The sequence below is a fragment of the Sapajus apella genome, unplaced genomic scaffold, assembly GCF_009761245.1.
Source record: "Sapajus apella isolate SASKATOON/1434 unplaced genomic scaffold, GSC_monkey_1.0 scaffold63, whole genome shotgun sequence".
Lineage (NCBI taxonomy): Eukaryota > Metazoa > Chordata > Mammalia > Primates > Cebidae > Sapajus > Sapajus apella.
The window spans coordinates 7,484,725-7,505,117 of record NW_022437003.1 but is presented as its reverse complement, the minus strand read 5'-3'; the positions used below and the strand labels follow the sequence as shown (position 1 = coordinate 7,505,117).

General features: G+C 41.5%; 1 protein-coding gene across 4 annotated transcripts in view; it reads left to right on the top strand.

The window, feature by feature from the left end:
• CAP2 (cyclase associated actin cytoskeleton regulatory protein 2) overlaps window positions 1-20,393 on the top strand; it is a 146,911-nt gene that overhangs the window by 48,719 nt on the left and 77,799 nt on the right. For 3 of the 4 annotated variants that reach the window (XM_032247653.1, XM_032247654.1, XM_032247652.1), the window contains one exon: window positions 19,071-19,148. In XM_032247653.1, coding sequence (XP_032103544.1) covers window positions 19,071-19,148 — 78 coding nt within the window. Of the gene's footprint in view, window positions 1-11,081; window positions 11,118-19,070; window positions 19,149-20,393 lie in introns of those variants that run through there. The other variant, XM_032247655.1, reaches the window with a different exon arrangement.

Genomic DNA, 20,393 nt, shown 5'->3' with positions numbered 1-20,393 from the left:
CACCTGTGAAAAGAAGGAAAAAAATATGTAGACTGTTAGATTGCTGTGTCACTATAGATTTTGGTTTCTGTCTCTCTCTGTCTGTCTCTACACACACAAACACACACACACACACACACTCTATTTATCACAGCTGTTTATCTGGTGCCCTCCCTCATTTCCCTTCATTCATTCTCATTGCCCTTTTGTCGTTGAGGAAAGTGAGCCATTGAAAGACTGGACCTCTGAGGCAATTTAAGAAAGTGAGACAAAGATTACTAAGTAACCAGAAAATTCATCACTATATTGACTTGTAGTCACTGCCAATAGAAACCACTTGAGCTCCATCTGAGACAATATATTAGGTGAACCTTACTATAAGCATTTTATTTTTTATTTTATTTCTTCATTCATTCATTTATTTATTTTGAGACAGAGTCTCACTCTGCCACCCAGGCTGGAGTGCAGTGGCGTGATCTCAACTCACTGCAACCTCTCCCGGTTCAAGCAATTCCCCTGCCTCAACCTCCCAAGTAGCCAGGATTACAGATGTACGCCACTACACCCAGCTAATTTTTTTTTTTTTTTGAGACACTGTCTCGCACTGTCACCCAGGCTGTAGTGAAGTGGTTTGATCTTGGCTCACTGCAGTCTCCACCTCCTGGGTTCAAGTGATTCTCTTGCCTCAGCCTCCCGAGTAGCTGGGACTACAGGAGTATGTCACCACACCCAGCTAATTGTTTTGTATTTTTAGTAGAGATGGGGTTTCACCATGTTGGCCAGGATGGTCTCGATCTCCTGACCTTGTTATCCACCTGCCTTGGCCTCCCAAAGTGCTGGGATTACAGGCGTGAGCTACTGCGCCCAGGCCACCTAACTAATTTTTGTATTTTTAGTAGAGATGGGGTTTCACCATGTTGACCAGGCTGATCTTGAACTCGTGACCTCAGGCGATCCACCCGCCTCGGCCTCCCAAAGTGCTGGGATTACAGGCGTGAGCCACCATGCCCAGCCTCTATAAATATATTAAACCTAAGGTCAGAGTTAAGAATAGAATTTTGTTTGGTTTTCCAGGTTAGATTGGATTTTGGCATGTTGCTTCCCCCTCAATTGTTAACATTCAAAATGACAGATATCGGGCAAGAAATGACTTTTTAGTCTGAAAAGATAAGTTGGGAAATTAAATTTTTGGTGGGGACTTCCCTGTGTATTTCTAAGAATCAAATCTCCTTGGTTTCAAGAGTCTTTGCTGTATTTATATCATTGTAAACATCTGGATGGAAAGTGAAAAATTTAGTTGATTATCTCAATATAGACAAATACAGGCAGTCCCAAACTTTTCAGTGAGATCCCCTCTCCCCAAAGCTCATTTGTAAATTATTTCTTAGAAACTTGGAAGACATTTTCCCATAGACATTTCGCATAGACCATGGGTGGATAGGCTCCCAGGGAAAGATATCAAACAGCATCACTGCACGCGCTGTGCACGGAGGCTGCAGCTGGAAAACCATTCACCAATGGTTTGTGCCGGAAGGACGGAAGTTATGAGTTACACTTTGAAAACTTGTATAGCAGTGCAACAGAGGAACTGTTCAAGTTTGCTAAATCTAGTAATTGAAATAACGTAGACTTGTACGACACTTTGCCTTTCGGTTTTGTTTGTTTGGCTGGTTTTGTTTTGAAACGGAGTCTCGCTCTTGTTACCCAGGCTGGAGTGCAGTGGCTGGATCTCGGCTCACTGCAACCTCCGCCTCCCCGGTTCAAGCAGTTCTCCTGCCTCAGCCTCTCAAGTAGCTGGGATTACAGGCACCTGCCACCATGCCCAGCTAATTTTTGTATTTTTAGTAGAGACGGGGTTTCACCAAGCTGGCAAGGATGGTCTCGATCTCCTGACCTTGTGATCTGCCCGCCTCAGCTTCCCAAAGTGCTGGGATTACAGGTGTGAGCCACAGCGCCTGGCTTTGTATTTCAGTTTTTTAAATTTCATTTTTCTAGTACTGTATCTTTACTTATTTTACAAAGGTATCAGTCTGTGATAGCTGTGACATTTTGAAGAGAAGCCTTCCCTATAAGCTACTGAGCAGTACTTATATAATGCAAAATGCTAAAAAATTTATTTCACCATGCTTTTAGTTAAATGAAACAAGAAAACAATAACAGGAAATGAAACATAGTTATTTGTTATAAATGCTGATACCTGGAGGAATGTGAGTTTAATTAGAGAAGGTCAAAGACATGAATAGGGATTTCTGTGCGTACTTTCAGCTGACTTTGGGTCTGATTCTTTTCTACCTTTGATACCAAACAAGATTTTTCTTTTTTCTTTATATGAGTACATAGTTAATGCTGTTTTGGTGCTTAGCAACCATTATTAGGGTTATCTTGGAATTCACAAGTGGGACAAAAAGACAGAAAAAGAGCTTTTCTGAGGATAACTGAGCAGGAATTGAAAGAAGGAAGACTAGAGAGGTGGCATGTGCACTTGAGAGAGGTTTGTCTTGTTAAAAATAACATCTGGAGGGATATTCATTGAGCTACTGACAGTGGTCATCCTTGGGGAGTGGGATTATTGAGGCTTTTACAGTTTCAACATCCATGTCTTTTGAACTTTTTCCAACAAGCATGTGTCCCTGTGATCATCAGAAGACGGGAAAGGAATATTTTGTGCTAGAGTAAAAAAATATTGGAATCAAGATACTGCCTGAAAGACAGCTCACCCAGCAGCAAAAAACAAAGTAAAGAGAAAATGTGGGCACCAACTGGTCCCACCAATCCTGCGCAGCTTGGCTCCAGGGCACCCTTGTGGTCAGGAGTCCCAGCTGCCTGGGAATCCGTGGGGAGAATGAGGATCGAGTGTTTAGCAAGGATCTTTCATGGTTGAGTGGTCATAGTGAGTTCTCAATGCAGATGTGTTGATATTGGGTGGACACGGTTCTGAACAAAATCTGGATCTTGGCTTTTTTTTTTTTTTTTTGGTCCCAGTTACTTTTTTTTTGAGATAGAGTCTCGCTGTATCACCCAGGCTGGAGTGCAGTGGCATGATCATAGTTCACTGCAGACTTAAACTCCTGGGTTCAAGAGATCCTCCCACCTCAGCCTCCCAAGTAACTGGGACCACGGGCAGCTAATTAAAAAAAAAAAAATGTCTGTAGAGACAAGGGGGTCTTGTTGTGTTGCCCATGCTGGTCTTGAACTCCTGGCTCAAGCAGTCCTCCCACCATGGCCTTCCAAAATACTGGCATTATAGGTGTGAGCCATCATAACTGGCCCTTAGCTACACTTTACAGTCACTAGAGATCAACTTTCTTTTCCTGCCTTATTTTCGTTTTCCATATTAGTAAGAGAAGCAATTTTTTAAAAAGGGAAGGAAAACTAGCATTTGTGGAGGGTCTGCTAGGTATCAGGCACTGGGCACAGCCATCAACAAACATTACTCCTCTTAATCATTAGGAGAGGTTTTGTTTTTGTTTTTGTTTTTTTTCCTGAGACACAGTCTTGCTCTGTCACCCAGGCTGGAGTGCAGTGGCATGATCTCAGCTCACTGCAGCCTCCGCCTCCTGAGTTCAAGCAATTGTCCCACTTCAGCCTTTGGAGTAGCTGGGATTACAGGCACTCACCATCATGCCTGGCTAATTTTTGTGTTTTTGTAGAGACGGGATTTCACCATGTTGACCAGGCTGGTCTTGAACACCTTACCTCAGGTGAGCCGCCCGCGTCGGCCTCCCCAAGTGCTGGGATTACAGGCTTGAGCCAGCACACCCAGCCAAGAGTTTTTAATGTATCTTTTGAGGTAATGAAATCATGCCTCAGAAAAGTTGGGGAAGTTGGGAATGGCTATGTGTGTAGTAAGGGGTAGAGTTGAATTTGATCCAAGGCCTATCTGAGGCTCATGCTTATGGTTTCTCTACTATACCACACTGTTTTACAATAATTTCAGTCCTTCATTATTAAGCAGTAGTTACTAAGCTTCTGTTGTAATAAAGGCCCTTCTATATACGGACCTACTGGCTTAGTCCTCCGGAATATATTTTCTACGTGGGGACACAAGACATATATACATTCATGAACACTTAGATAAGAATATGACTTAAATATCACAAAGTGAAAGGATAATGCCATATGCTTAGTGTCACATTCTAATATAAGGAGTACCTTGTTGTCTCTGATTTTTCTAAGTGGCCTTAGTAGCCAAATATCGTTTATTTGTGAAGACCCAAGATTCATCAACCGTGAAGGATTTGCCGGTTCTCTAAGTCAAAAGATTTGGCTTCAATGTGTTGATAAAGTGCTTTAGATTCCTTAAGTGATTGAAAAACAAGTTAGAGAATTTGGAGAGGAGCCAATCGGCCAAGTGTTTTGTGGCTATACAGCGATTGAATTTGAAAATGCAGTTTATTCAGGAGAATGGTTTTGTTCAGAAGATAAATTTGTAACAATACTCATGCCTGTCAGAAAAGCAAATGGATTTAAATATGCAGTGGTGTTTTCTTTCTTTTCCTATTCCCATGCCCTTAGAACTACTCACTGTTTTAAATTTTTTCCATTATTTGATCTTTTAAAATATAAATTGCAATAATAAATTATTTAAAAGAGTTTTATGTTGGGCTTTCTAAGTTACAATGATTGGTCTTACATTATAGATTTTGCAGACTTTTCTGCACATACTGTTTTTGTAACCTGCTTATTTAACTTAGACTATGTCTTCTGGGCCTGTTTCCATGTCAATGAGTTGAAGTCTACATTATCTTTTTTTTTTTTTTTAAGACAGAATCACTCTGTTGCCCAGGCTGGCGTGCAGTGGTGCGATCTCGGCTCACTGCAATCTCCGTTTCCTAGGTTCATGCAATTCTCCTGCCTCAGCCTCCCAAGAAGCTGGGATTAAAGGCACCCACCACACCAGACTAATTTTTGTATTTTTAGTAAAGACAGGTTTTTGCCATGTTGGCCAGGCTGGTCTTGAACTTCTGAGCTCATGTGATTTGCCCACCTTGGCCTCCCAAAGTGCTGGGATTATAGGTGTGAGCTACAGCCCTCAGCCACATCATCATTTTTAATGACTGTATAGTATTTCTTCATGTGTTACACCATAATTGATTTAAACAATCAAAGTCGTATGTAGGTAAAGTAATGTATGTACAAGAATTTGGGGCTTGGACTAAGGTAACACAGGTGAAGCCCCCAGGGTATGACCTTAAGAGAGAACACTTCTTAAATTTTATACCATGGGCTCCTTGCTAACTCTACCCTGGTCCTATCCCTGAAAGGATGTTCATCTAGTAGTATTTATAATCATTTAAAAAAGTAGTGACATTTGACTTGTTTTCAGTTTTTACCCTATTGTAAACCAAATTGCAGTTAAAAGCCTTGTACAAATAATTATTATTATTGAGATGCAGTTTCAGTCTCGTTGCCAAGGCTGGAGTGCAGTGGCATGATCTCAGCTCATTGCAATCTCCTTCTCCTGGATTCAAGCGATTCTCCTGCCTCAGCTTCCCAGCTAGCTGGGATTACAGGCGCCCACCACCATGCCTAGCTAATATTTTGTATTTTTAGTAGAGATGAGGTTTCACCATGTGGGCCAGGCTGGTCTTGGACTCCTGACCTCAGGTGGTCCATCTGCCTCAGCCTCCCAAAGTTCTGGGATTATAAGCATGAGCCACTGTGCCTGGGCAATTATTTTATAATTGTACAATTATTTTCTCACGGAAAATTTCTACAATTGGAAATGCCTGGCCAATGGCAAGTGGTCCCTAATATTTCTTGCCAAATTATTCTCCCACATATATGTTGTACTGATTCATATTCTCACAGTGTCTTAAATGCTTTAGGCTATTTGGTGATAATTATGAACTAGGAAAATAGGAGTTTTAGGGAAATGGTGCATGATTTGAATGAACATTAATATTCATGACATTGTTTAAAAATACTTTGCCCTCTGCTGAACAAGCAGGAAAATAAAAACCCACATAAATCATTCTTTTTGCAAAAGAAAACCATTTATCAGTTCTACCTTTGATCTATTTGATGTTAGCAAGCAATTTGTTTAAACTGCCTCTTTGGGGTTGGATATGACGTATTTTGAATGGGGTTGATGGGGTGTTGAGGTCATCTTAACTGAAACCAATAATGTAGCTGAAATATATAATAAAAGGTTTTAGGTCTGGATGTAGAAAAGACACATTGGAGCTGTTTCTTCATGTCATAATTGTGCACTGATGTAAATACTTTTGTGAGCTGGAAGTTGCCAAGGCAACAGTCCTATTAATGAAAATAAACCTCACTTATTATCAGTGCCTGATTATTCTTTAAATAAATGTACCTAGTGGTCTAACACTGACATTCTCAGTCCACCTACCCATCTTTCCTTCCCAGATTGCAAAACTACTTAGCCTTATTCAATAAGCATGCCTCCTTTCTCTGCCAATGAGAGTAAAATCATTGAATAAAAAAACCAGTAAACTGTGAGGGCATTAAAAATGCTAATTTTTAACAATTACCTAATATAAAATTATTGCCCTTTTGATATGTGCTTTGGCTAAGGCAGAGCCTAAAATCAACTGTGATTTGGTTGCTGTTTGAGCAGGCCAGAGTCTTTAAATTAACTTGACTTTACGATTTAATGGAATATTGCCAACATATTTGTTAAGAAAGTGGAGTGTGACATTACTGCTTCCTTCCTCCAGTGAGACTGTAAATTTAGACTCCATTTTATTGTATGCACATGGACACTTCAGAAAGGCAGCTGTGGCTGAGTCTTAGCCTTTATGAAACCTCTTGTCTTGAGGAGCCCTGGAACTGTGTGAAGGGAGACAGTGGTTCCAATGACTGAGGACCAAGCAGTCTGCTTTCTGGATTTCAAAGACAAGGAAATCTATCAGAAAAAAAAAAAAAAAAATGCATTCCCCTTTTCCTTTTCTCTTTTTGTGAAAATGCTTCTTGTGTTTTGTCAAGCTGACCAAATGGAAAAACTTGCCGTGGGTTAGTCATATCAACAAAACCCATCCTGCCCAGGTTGGAGGTTTGCTGTCTGCCCCACACAGTTCACACCCCAACACTTATTACTCTCATGCACTAATGATTCTGTGTTCCTGTCTTGTTTCCCCTGATTTATATCTAATTTTGCACCTTGGCAAGTTTTGTTTTTTTTTTTTTTTAGATACAGAGTCTCACACTGTCACCTAGGCTGGAGTGTAGTGGCACCATCTCAGCTCACTGCAACCTCTGCCTCCCTGGTTTAAGTAATTCTCCTGCCTCAGCCTCCTGAGTAGCTGGGATTACAGGCACGTGGCACCATACCCAGCTAATTTTTGTATTTTTAGTAGGGACAGGATTTGACCATGTCGGCCAGGCTGGTCTCAAACTCCTGACCTCAGGTGATCTGCTCACCTTGGCCTCCCAAAGTGCTGGGATTGCAGGCGTGAGCCATTGTGCCCCGCCCAGAAAATACTTTTTGATTGTGAAATTGCATGATAAATTTCTGTTTAAAAAAATAAATAAATTTCTGTTTCACTCAATTCTTTTCAACAGATTTCTGATAATGGAAAAAAAATGTTTGACATGGGAAAAATGGACAGTCCATATTTGAAAAAGGGAACAAAAACTGTTCAGAATCCCACTGCTCGAAGATAACTTCCACTGATACTATGGCATGTCTATTTCATAAGAACATTTTTTCAGAGTCTAAAAAAGCCAGTCATCGTACATTCTGTCTTCTCCTTGGTAAGACAGAATCACAGTGTAATCTATGCTGGCCATGTGTATAGGGCAAGTGACACCTGCCAAGCACTAGCAGGGTACAGGTCGTTCAGATGAGATATTAAGATGCCGACCAATGATGGGACCACTCACAGACCAAGAAAAGCTGGCTCTTCTGTCTCACCATGGCAATTTCAGATTCAGCCACAAACAGCAGGCAGTCTGATTTTTCATTTCTTAACTCGGCTGTAGACTGTTACTGACAAAACAGATTTTACCCTCAGAATGTTTTAGCGCAAGCAGACGTGTAAGTTTCTGTGTTGATGGCTCTTCTGGCTTGCTTCATTGTGCCCTTTCCTAATGGCACATTGGGAAGAGAAAGAGTAATTTCCCGAACTTATCATGCACACTAGGGAAAGATCCATGAGAACCCAAGAAGTCATCGCAAAGAAACATTTCATACTTCCTTATTTTATTCTTGGCTATGACAGCACCAAGGGGCAGTTTGGGTGTTGGCTTAGCCCCCCTCCCCCATCTCTATAACGCCTCCGACCATCCCCAAATAAATATGCTAAAAATAATAATAAGCACAAAGAATAAAATCTTTTGTAGTTAGTATAAGCATCTGTAGAGAACTTTGCTATTTTTAACAAGCAGAAACAACTGAAGTAACAACAGAGCACTTATCATAGAGTTTCCTTCGTGACCTTCCATATCACAGTTTCACTGTCCTTTCCACCAGACAACTATCTAAGCCCCTCTCAGGTAGGTATTTATCACCCTCACCCTCACCTCACACGTAGTCTTCCCACACGTGTCAGTTCATGGGGAGATGAACTGGAATGGAAGTTCCATAACATTGCCTGAATAAGTCCTTTCTAGTTTAAAAAAAAAAAAAAAAAGTGGCGGAGGGGGCCAGATATTTTAACTCACAGGACTGACAGCAGAAGTTGGGAGAATTCGGGGATATTATGGCTTCTCCATCAACTATTTATAAATCAACATTGGTTGGGTTTAGCCTTTCATCATTCATACTCAGTTCAGATCTTGACCATGTTGTTCCATTTGTTCTTCCATCTGCTCAGCAGGTCTTGAGCACGTGCTGTGTGGCAGGCAATGGGCAGGGTGGAAGCTGAGATTTGAAGGTGAGGTGGGACTTTGGAGACTTGGAAGAATGCTAGAGGGAGCGTACTAGGACAAAACCTGGGATGGCTTGGAACACTACTGGTGACTTTGGAGAACGTCTCTATTTAGGTCTAGATGGTGTAGACTAAGGAACTGCCTTTTTCCTGCATTACCATTATGGATTCATTACATGATTGGTATCACTTGGACTGGGGTATCAGGGAAAAGACAAATGCCTATGATATCCATCTGTGTCTTCTGTTTTTGAGAATGGTCATATGCCCCATCTATTGTTCCTTGAGCCCTCATCACTAAAGTCAGCTCCCATACTTAATTTTCAGTCATGTTGCCTTGACCACAGTGAGCAAAATCCTTATCAAACGGTAAATACATGTAAGTTTCCTGCTATATGCAATACTCCATGCTAGGCTCAGCAGAGGATACAGAAGAAGGGAACAGGAAATCTTGGCTCTTGAGGGATGAAGAGCATCACTCAAGAAGCAGTGGAGACACTATTTCCACAAAGTTAACCCACAGTGGTACTTAGTATGGGATTAGGGAGAGGGTGGTAGACTCAGGTCAGTAGAATTGACTCTAATCCTACATTTGTCCACCGATCTTGGGAAATTCACCAGCCTCTCCAGATCTTGATTTCTTTTTTTGGAGAGGCAGAGACCTGTCCCAGGGTTTTCTCTTTCTCTTTTCTTTCTCCTTCCTTCCCTCCCTCCCTCTTTCTTTCTTTCTCTCTCTCTCTCTTCTTCCTTTTCTTGCCTAGGCTGGAGTGCTGTGGCATGATCATGGCTTACTGCAGCCTCAACCTTCTGTGCTCAAGCAATCCCCCTGCCTCAGCCTCCTGAATAGCTGGGACTACAGGCATGTGCCACCATGCCTGACTGATTTTTTTAAATTTTTTGTAGAGACGGGGTTTTGCCATGTTGCCCAGGCTGGTCTCAAACTCTTGGGCTGAAGTGATCCGCCCACCTGGGCCTCCCAGAGTACTGGCATTACAGGCATAAGCCACTGCGTCCTGCTCAGGGCCCCTTTATGCAGGGTCCTGGGGTGTGTGGGAGACCACCCTGACTGGGGCAGATGGTGCTTGGAGAGGAGTCGTGGCCATGATGCTGGAAGATGAGGGTCCAATTGTACAGAGCTTTGGAGGCCAGGCAAAATTCTAGACTCGTCCAAGCCCTTTATAAGAAATGAGAGCCCTTGAAGTGATTATAAGAGACGTAGTGTCCAGGCGCTGGCTGAGTAGGGATGGGATGAGGCATTCTTTCCTTGGCCTGCAGCCTCTGCTCCCAAACACCATTAGCACATTTTTACCCCGGAGTCTTGTTTTCTTTCCTTTCACTCTTCATTTGTAATCTCCCATTACCGTGCCTGCCCTGTGCTCAGCAGAGAGGCAAAGTGCTCATGCGGCTGCTTTATAAATACTTTTGGGTGATGATAGTTCCCATGACTGGCTTAACTCTGCCCACTTGTCTTCTTCCATTAGGCAAGGAGTAGTAGCTCCGAGGTCAGTCTTGCTGGTAGGTCTCAAAAGAACTGGATCGATGCAATTATATCCAGCTCCGATGATCTGCATTGTTTTTATCTGCTTTTGCCAAACTTTTCCATTTTCTGTGCTTCAAGACTCTCTCCAGGCAATAAAAGAGAACTTGGAAAGAATCAGGATTTAGGAATTCTTGCTTCAGCTTTGCCGCTTGGGCAGAGAGCTTTATTTTTTTTCTTTGTTTTTTTATTTATTTTTTTTTTGAGAGCTTTATTTTTTCTAGATGTTCATCCCTTCACTTAAAAAAAATGCAAGAGTTGAACGAAATGAGCCCCTTCGGATGGTATAAGTGTATGGTTTTGTTACAGTAGGTAGGTAGACATGAGCAGGGCAGGAGAGCCCCCCACTCCAGGAACGTCAGGCCACCATCGGGTGATGGTCCAGGGGTTAACTGTCTCTCTAAAATAGTAACTGGTCGCAGCTGGCACCAAGGAAAGGCAATCTCCCAATAAATAGAAAAAAACCCTGAAACTGGTAATAAGGTCCTGATAAGAGCTAAGGAGTTGGGTGAGTGGACTCAATCATGAGCACCAAGAGGCAAAACGGCGGAGTTTAACTGGTCTGTGACCTTCCTCTAAAAACGTTCTACCGGTAAGGTAAAAAATGCCTCAAGTGAGCATGCGCACAACCTAAATAAACACACTGCGCATGCGGTCCCTCCTGAGGGCTGGCAGGTGCGCATGCGGACAGCCCACCGCTCGGGAAGAACCGGGAGAGGAGACGCACACCCAGGAGGAACGCCAGCATGGAAAACCCCGACTCAGAGGTCAGGCCACACACTTGAATCTCTCAGGTCGCCACCTAGCCCTCTTCCAAGTGTGCTTCCTTTCATCCCTGCTCTAAACGTTGTAATAAACATTCCCTCCTGCTCTCAAACTTGCCTCAGTCTCTCCCGCCACCCCCGCCTATGCTCCTCGAATTTTTCCTTCCTTCCTTCCTTCCTTCCCTCCTTCCCTCCCTCCCTTCCTCCTTCCTCCTTCCTTCCTTCCTTCCTTCCCTCCCTCCCTCCCCCTTTCTTCTTCCTTCCTACCCTCCTTCCCTCCCTCCCTCCTTCCCTCCCTCCCTCCTTCCCTCCCTTCCTCCTTCCCTCCCTCCCTTCCTCCTTCCTTCTTCCTTCCCTCCCTCCCTCCCTCCTTCCTTCTTCCTTCCTTCCCTCCCTCCTTCCTACCCTCCTTCCCTCCCTCTTTCCTTCTTTTCTTCCTCCCTCCCTCCTTTCATTTCTTCCTTCCTTCCCTCCCTCGCTTCTTCCTTCTTCCTTTCTTCCCTCCTTCCTTCCCTCCCTCCTTCCCTCCTTCCTTCCTTTCTTCCTTTCTTTTTCTCTCTCTTTTCCTCTCTCTTTTTTTCGTTCTTCCTCTCTTTCTCTCTCTCTTTTTCTCTCTTTCTCTCTTTGTCTCTCTTTCTCTCTTTATGTCTTTCTTTTCTTGTCCAGCTCTCTCACCAGGCTGAAGTCGGTGGTGCAATCACGGCTCACTGCAACCTCCACTTCCCGAGTTAAAGCAATTCTCCTGCCTCAGCCTCCCGAGTAGCTGGGATTATAGGTGCCGCACCACCATGCCCAGCTAATTTTCGTGTTTTTATTAGTGACGGGGTTTCACCATGTTGGCCGGGATGGTCTCAATCTCTTGACCTAGTGATCCGCCCGCCTCAGCCTCCCAAAGTACTGGGATTACAAGCGTGAGCCACTGCTGGGCTGAATTCTTTCTTATGAGGAGTTAAGAACTGCAGTTGCTGCAGACTTGTACAGATTCACTGCTACTGATAGTTTTGTAGGGGAATGCCCTCTGAGCTGTTAATTCAGCTGCTAATGAAAATGGAATAGAAATGAGAAACAAAATACATGAGGTATGATTTAGGCCAGTGGTTTTGAAAGTGCAGTATTCAGACTCGAAGCATCAGCCTCACCTGAGAACTTGTTAGAAATGTGAATTCCTGGGCGAACCGAAATCTACTGAATCAGAAACTCTGGAGGTGAGACTCAACCATCTATAAGAAAGCCTCTAGTTGATTCTCATAGACACTTAAGATTGAGAACCACTGGTTCAAGCCTTCTGCAAGGTGCATAATATGTCAACTCAGATATCTTTCTTAATCTAACTTTATGGGGTTGTTACTTATGTTCATGTTTACAAAATCAGGCATCTTCAGTTTTGTTTTAAGCAAAATCGTGAAATGAGTGAAATTTGTCTTCGGCATTCTATCACCTCTTTTTTTGGGCCCATTTCTTGTTGTTTATTTCATCTGACAGATCCTTCTTTGCCTCTTCATTGGCAGAAACTCAAGGGACTTTTCCTTTAGGGTAGGGTAGAGGCCCCTACACAATAAATCTGAAAACACGGTGTCTCTAATTATGAAAAACAGGACACCAGTAGACCAGCAGGGGAGGTATGTGAGGATGGGATTGGCGGTGACCATCCCAGGGCCTGCAAATTGCACTGAGTAATTTGCTGAGATGCTCGTTCACCCCTCTTTAGAGGAAGAAAGGCCCCTTCCCTTTGCTGTCTGGTTCTCAAGAAGAGGGCTGATGCAGTTTCAGAAGGATCTGGAAGTGCCTTTAGCACAAACAGCCAGGTTGGATGCTTTTTCAATCTTTCAATTATTGCCTGTGGCCTTTCCCCACCATGTTCCTGTTCATTTGGCCACCCACATGGGATTTTGCAGCCTGTAGTGCTCTCAGTGAAACAACACAAAGTTTTCATGAATATCCAGAAATTCAACCAAGCCTCCCTAAGGAGCCAGCTCTTTCCTGAGAGAATTAGATGGAAATCAGTCATATCTCGTTGGTGTCTGCTTGCTCCCAAGGCTGGTTTCAAACTGATTTCTGAAATTCATTCCCCTGTTCTTTGTTCTAAGACTACACAGCAATAGATGTTCCACCAACCTGTCTGAGAACCCCAGTTGCTGGTGCGATAACTGATAAAGTTCGAACAGAATGCACAGACTTGACCTTGCCAAAATTATCCGTTTCCCCTCTGCACACACATGCTCACAGGCAGATAGAGGCACATGTCCACCCACAGAGGTTGCCCAGCCTTTCTGAGCCCTGCACACATGTGATGGACAAACTCAGCAAAACCCCTCGATTATTTGTCGTTACTAAAAACCCCCTACGTTTGGCTTTTTCTTTCACAGTGTTTTGAACTGCCTTAGTGAGCCAAATTCCCCATTTCAAGTTACCAGACTCAGCAGGTTTAGTAAAATTGCTCCTAAATAGGATGCTGTCTGGTTGAAGGGACTCATGGAACTTTCCAGAAGGAAGAAGCAAGTGGATCAGAAGTTGGAATGAAAGTCCTTTCACATGTGGACTGATGAGGTTAAAAATGAACGTGGATTAGAGTCTGCTAATTGTGCCCAGAGTTCCAGGAAGCTGAAAGAAGTACACAGTCAAATTCTCAGAAAGGTTTTGTCTACATAAGCAAAATGGAAGGGGGAGTTACGCAGATCTCTCAATATTAGGCCATTCTCCACCCCAACCTCAACTTCTATTGTTCCCATGAAACACCATTTGAAGGAAGAGACTAATTAATGAAATTGGCCATCTTTGCTAATCAGACCTTCCAGAAAATTGCTCTATTAGCAACAGGCTAAATGTTGTTACCAGGCAAAGTAAAAAGGATAATTATGATCACACTCATCTTGGGATAACTACAAAAATATTTTTAATGCCACCTATGAGCTACAGTTTTAACTGCAGAAGTCAGACCATCTGAATTACTGTTTCCACAGCAACTATAATTCAATCGACTGCAAGGCTTGTCATAGATGAGGACGTTACCTCTATATTATCGTTGCTGGGGAAAAGTGCACTTATTTATAGCTAAGCTGTGCAAAGTTGTATTTTGTAGTCTTTTATTTGGAAACGTGGTCATTAGAGACTGACAAAAGTCCTGAATCACTGAAATATATGTTTTGATACGTGGAAAAATACTGCATAGCTTAGCTTGAGCTTCCCATGCATAAGGTCATATGGCCTCCAGGACAATGAGATTTGAAAACCCTCTATTCTTCCCTAAGGAACATCCAAAATTTGACATCTTGAGCAATATAGTCCCAGCAGTCAGTCTACCAGGACAAAGAGAAAGAAGGTGGTGTACTACAGAATGGCTTTGAGAAAAATGTACACTCATTTAAACATTCAGGAGACTTATATCTGTTGTATTAATGATGATTGAATTTGTGATTTTAAATGTAAATAGTCTACAAATCTTGGTTTGATTTCGAGCATATTTTTCTCCGTGGGAAAAAATATCCTTGGATGAGAAGTGACAAGGAATGTTAGAAACAAAAATAAGGTGTTCGTTCATTTCAGTTATGTTCTGGAACATTTGTCAGATGCCAGAACGTTAATATGAAGTGGTTTAACAAAAACTAGCCATTTTTCAGTTAGTTAACACATTCACCCCTCCAGCCCAGAAAATTATCTGATATTGAATGGGGATGAAATCAACCTAATCTTCCTGTTGTTATTTTAGGTATCTGTTTTTGAAAATGTACTGAGCTGGTTCTTGCCTGTCTATTAGAGAAGTCAGTCATATCCTAGATTGCAGAGGGATAGAAACTGCCCATAAACAGATATGGAGCTAACAAGGAGGAGATTAAAAATGAAATTATATATAGAAGAATATAAACTCATGACCAAATAAAACCAAATCACAGAATTTTTCCCTCCCCACAAAGTTAAAGAAAAACACCTCAGTAATAGGTGTTTGCTCACTCAAGCAACAAAAGACCCATAACCTAAGGCAATACATTTTAGTAACTGGAGGCTGAGTGGCTTTTGATTTCTAATCCTGCCCCCAACCCCCTTTAAAGAAATTCCTTAGGGGAAATGAAATCAGGAAAGGTGAATATGAAGCAAGAAAAGAACTCCATGGACTGCTTTTGTTTATAGATGTAAAATCCTCATGTCTAGGTTCTGAATCAGAGAAATGATCTAAAGTCACAAGGGACGACTCCATCTGAATGGCACGTGTTCCAAGTAGGTGGTGTGAACCCTGGTTTGGGGCATATAGCAAATTCCCAGAAAAATGAGCAGCACTTGAAGACACAAAGACTGGACATCACCCAAGCCAAATTCTTCCTATCCCTCTTCTATCAGGCCTTTAAAATACCTGAAAAAATTAAAATATGTGCAAGATGGAAAGAGCCAATGTGGCAGCTGCAATTAATGTGTCAGAAAGGAGGCTAGCATGCATAGTAGAAAGATGTGGGCTTACCCTTGAAGAAAACAGGACTTAAGGAACACTAACAGGTTCCTCACAATGGCTTAATAAGAGGATAACTTGTACTCTTAGAACTTAACAAGAGTATAAAAGGTATTTGTAAAATAGCCTAAAGACAAGGTGATAAGAAGGAAATTAAAATGGAAATTGAAAGTCTGACAAATCAGGAATTAAACACATTGATGCAAAAATGATATATAAATTAGAAATGTTGACATGTATGAGACCTGCTGAAAGTTTACTAACAATAGAGAAAGTATTCTTATAATCACAGAGAATACAGATAACAAGGAGATTAAAGACAGACTCTAAAAGATATGAAGACGTTCAAATATTCTACACTATGAGGATAATAACTGGGTCCCTGAATAGAGACTCTAACAAAAGGAACAGAGAGATGTTGAAAGATATAATAAAATTTCCCAGAAATGAAGAAAGGACCAAATCTATTCCAGGAAATATAGCATGGAATGTTCAAAATACAAACATATCTTAGTTAAGCTATTAAACCTTAAGGATAAAGAAATAATTCTTGAGTTATCAAATCAGAATAAGTCAATTTCCTACAAGGGAGAAAAAAACCAAGCTAGTCTCAGACTTTACCATTGCTACATCTGGGGCCATGCTCTCTGAAAATGGAGAGAGTGAGTGACCCAAGGATATTGTACCCCATCAAGATGTTAAAATGTAAAGACAACAGCAAGACATGCTTCAACCTGAAAGAATGAAAACAGCTTTGAGACCTTATCGAAGAAAATACACAGTAATGAATGTCTGGCCAATTAAGAAAATCAGAATAACTCAAAAATGTAGAAGTTATGGTGAGAATCATTAGGTTTGCTTAAATGCAGACGTATACTAATGCTTCACAACTATGTACAGTAATATTACAGATCGAATATGAATGCTATCAGTTTGGACAAAACAAAAATAACTAAAAACTATGGAAGATAGGGATCAGAGATGAAAAACAATGTAAGTACTTATGTTCTCATCTTTCCCAGCAGGAAGTCAATCTATACAATCTAGAATTAGTCATTTAGAGTGCAAACACATAATTTTCCCAATCTCCACATTTTATCATCTTTTCTTTAACCTTAGAGTGATCATTAAGGACATAAAAAATTATGGTGCAGAAACCTTTCTTTGAGGTTTAACAGTTCTTTTTCATCTCTGCTATTCAATCATAATTAAAATATATGCTTTTTTACTCAATGGTGGTTAAAAATTTAAATTTTAAAAATAAAAATTTTTTTTAAAGTATAGCACTAGGTATGACCCCATTTTCTAAGTCTCTCTGCATATATTCTTAAAAGGTGGTTACAATAATATTCAACGATTATTTCTAGGTTGTAAGGCATTTTTTTAAAACTTTAATCTTTGCTGGGTGTGGTGGCTCATGCCTGCTGTAATCCCAGCACTTTGGGAAACCAAGACAGGAGGATTGCTTGAGCCCAGGAGTTCGAGACCAGCCTGGAAAACATAGCAAGAACCCATCTCTACTAAAAAAGTTTTAAAAGTTAGCGGAATATGGTGGTGTGCACCTGTGGCCCCAGCTACTCAGGAGGTTGGGGTAGGAGGATTGCTTGAGTCCAAGAGTTGGAGGCTGCAGTGAACCAGGATTGCACACTGCACTGCAGCGAGGGTGACAGAGTGAGACCCTGTCTCTAAAACAAACAGGCAAAAAACAAAAACCTCTAATCTTTGAAACATTCTTTTTTTTTTTTTTTTTTTTTTTTGGAGGCAAAGTCTCACGTTGTCATCCAGTCTGAAGTGCAGTGCATAATCTTGGGTCACTGCAACCTCTGCCACCCAGGTTCACCTGATTCTCCTGCCTCAGCCTCCCAAGTAGCTGGGACTACAGACACAAGCCACCATGCCTGGCTAGTTTTTGTATTTTTAGTAGAGACAGGGTTTCACCATGTTGGCCAAGCTGGTCTCGAACTCCTGACCTCAGGTGATCTGCCCACCTTGGCCTCCCACAGTGCTGGGATTACAGGCGTGAGCCACCATGCTTTGCCTAATCTTTTAAACTTTCTGCATTAAAAAAAAAAATTAAGTTAATACACTTTATCTTACAAGAAAAACTGCATGAATTTTCTTTTCTTGTGTCTCTATGTGTGTGTGTGTGTGTTTTTGAGATGGAGTCTCACTCTGTCACCAAGCTAGAGTGCAGTAGCGTGATCTCGGCTCACTGCCACCTCCACCTCCCGAGTTCAAGCAATTCTCCTGCCTCAGGTCTCCCAAGTAGCTGGGATTACAGGCACCTGCCACCACGTCCAGCTAATTTTTGTATTTTTAGTAGAGACGAGGTTTCACTGTGTTGGCCAGGCTGGTCTTGAACTCCTGACCTCATGATTCACCCGCCTCACCTCCCAAAGTGCTGGGATTACAAGCGTGAGCCACCATACCCAGCCGAATAACTACATGAATTTTCTTAAAAACTAGAAAAAAATGTCAACATGGCTAATTCTCGGTGATCTGGATGTTTTTTCTTCATACATTTAGGTAATTTTTTTTAATTTAAAAAATTAATATAACAAAAAACAAAAATAAAAATTAACAAATTAGTTGAATGAGTAGAGGGTGAAGGTAAGAGAATATGTGTTTGAGGGCATTCCTGCTTGCATGTATCCTTATGGGGTGTTACAGGCAGGTGGGGCCCCTTCTACCAGGGCCCAGTGCCACTGAAATCTCTCCCAGGCCCATCTTAATGATTAGGAGCCACTGGCTTTCAGTGAGAATATCTGCATGGGGACGGGTTAAGGGACCATTGAAGAAAGTACACAATTTCCACGAGAAGGTGTAGAATAGAATTTGGGCACAGTATGAAAGAGGATAAGAGAGAGACAGCCTTTGAAAACAAGCGCACTTTGAGGCTCAAACATTTTTTAACAACTTTATTGAAATATAATTAACATGTCATAATATTCATCCTTTTAAAGTGTATGATTCAGTATATTCACCAGCTTGTGAAACCATCAACACTGCTTAATTCCCGAACATTTTCACCACCCCCAAAAGAAACCCTGTATCCATTAGCGGTTCACTCCCCATTCCTCCCTCCCAGCAGCCCCGGCACCCACTCATCTGTAGTGGTTTCTGTCTCTATAGATTTGCTTCTCCTGGACATTTTATATAAATGGGATTATACAAATGTGCTCTTTTTCAACTGGCTTAATTTACTCACCATAATGTTTTCAAGGGTCACCTATGTCGTAGCAGGTGTCAGTACCTTTTTTTTTTTTTTTTTAAATACTGAATAATATTTCATTGTATGGGTATATCACATTATTGGTTCATGAGTTGATGGATGGTCAGGTTGTTCCCATGTTTTGGTTATTATATGATGCTGTTATGAACATTTATTTATCAGTTTTTGTGTGAACATATGTTTTCATTTTTCTTGGGTATATACGTGCGGGTAGAATTGGCGGATTATATGGTAACAATGTTTAGGAGTTAAACATTGAAACTGCCATCTTCCTCTTTGTTCCCAGGCAGAAATGGTGCACAGCGCTTTCCAGGCACAGCGGGCATTCCTTCTGATGGCCTCTCAGTACCAACAACCCCACGAGGTAAGAGAATGTTCTGAGAGCCAGGGCAAGACAGAAAGCAAAGAGGCAACAGAAGCATTTATTATAGGAGACCTCCTAAAAATGAGACTTAACAACTTGTGTAGGTTGTGTCTCTAACTGGATCACAGTATAGAACAATTCTCTCTTCATAATCTTATTAATAGTAGACAGGTTTTTTTTTTTTAAAAAACCCCTTTTGAAAAAAAAAAAAAAAAAAAAAAAGCAATGTGTCTGTTTACTACTAATAGATCATTATGGCCAAATTCATATTGTAACAAAAGGACGTCACGAGCATAAAAGGTGAGTTGATTTATGTCATCTTTATACTAGTCTCAACAACCTTTTTATAATCAAGGAAGTGTTTACAACTGCTTTTTAGCTCAGATTTTGAGCTGCTTTGTTATCAAAGACTGTTCATATCTATGACCATCTCTAACCTGCATGTATGGATTTGATTAGCTCCTATTTCCTAAGTAGCAAAGATGTGCTAAATTGGTGGTTAAATATTTTGTGTTTATGGGTCATCTGTGGAGCTTTATTGCAGTTTCCGGCTCAACAGGCCTGGATTGTGACCCAAGATTCTGCTTTTTTTTTTTTTTTTTTTTTTTTTTTTAGATGGAGTTTTATTCTTATTGCCCAGGCTGGAGTACAATGGCACAATCTTGGCTCACCATAACCTCTGCCTCCCAAGTTCAAACAGTTCTCCTGCTTCAGCCTCCCGAGTAGCTGGGATTACAGGCACCTGCCACCATGCCCGGCTAATTTTGTATTTTCAGTAGAGATGAGGTTTCTCCACGTTGGTCAGGCTGGTCTTGAACTCCCGACCTCAGGTCCGCCCGCCTTGGCCTCCCAAAGTGCTGAGATTACAGGCATGAGCCACTGCGCCTGGCCAAGATTCTGCTTTTTAATAAGCTCCTGGGTGATGGCTACGCTGCTGATCCTTGCTTTCAAAACACCAAAATAGGAAAGAATTTTCATGAATCTATAAGAACGTAGGCATAGTCCACCTCTCCTTTCTCTTCCACCATGAATATGAATGAACTTTTCTTAGGTTAAAGATATTTAACGATGTTAGAGAATCTGATACCAACTGCAACAATATTACCAATGTAGTAGTTTTAGCAACTTTTAATCTATTGTAAAATTGCCAAGTAAAGCCCGTCGTAAATTTTAATACAGAAGGAATAAAATTGTGGGAACAGATGTTAAGAGCAAAGTAATGGTTGGCAGAGGTCCGCCTCATTC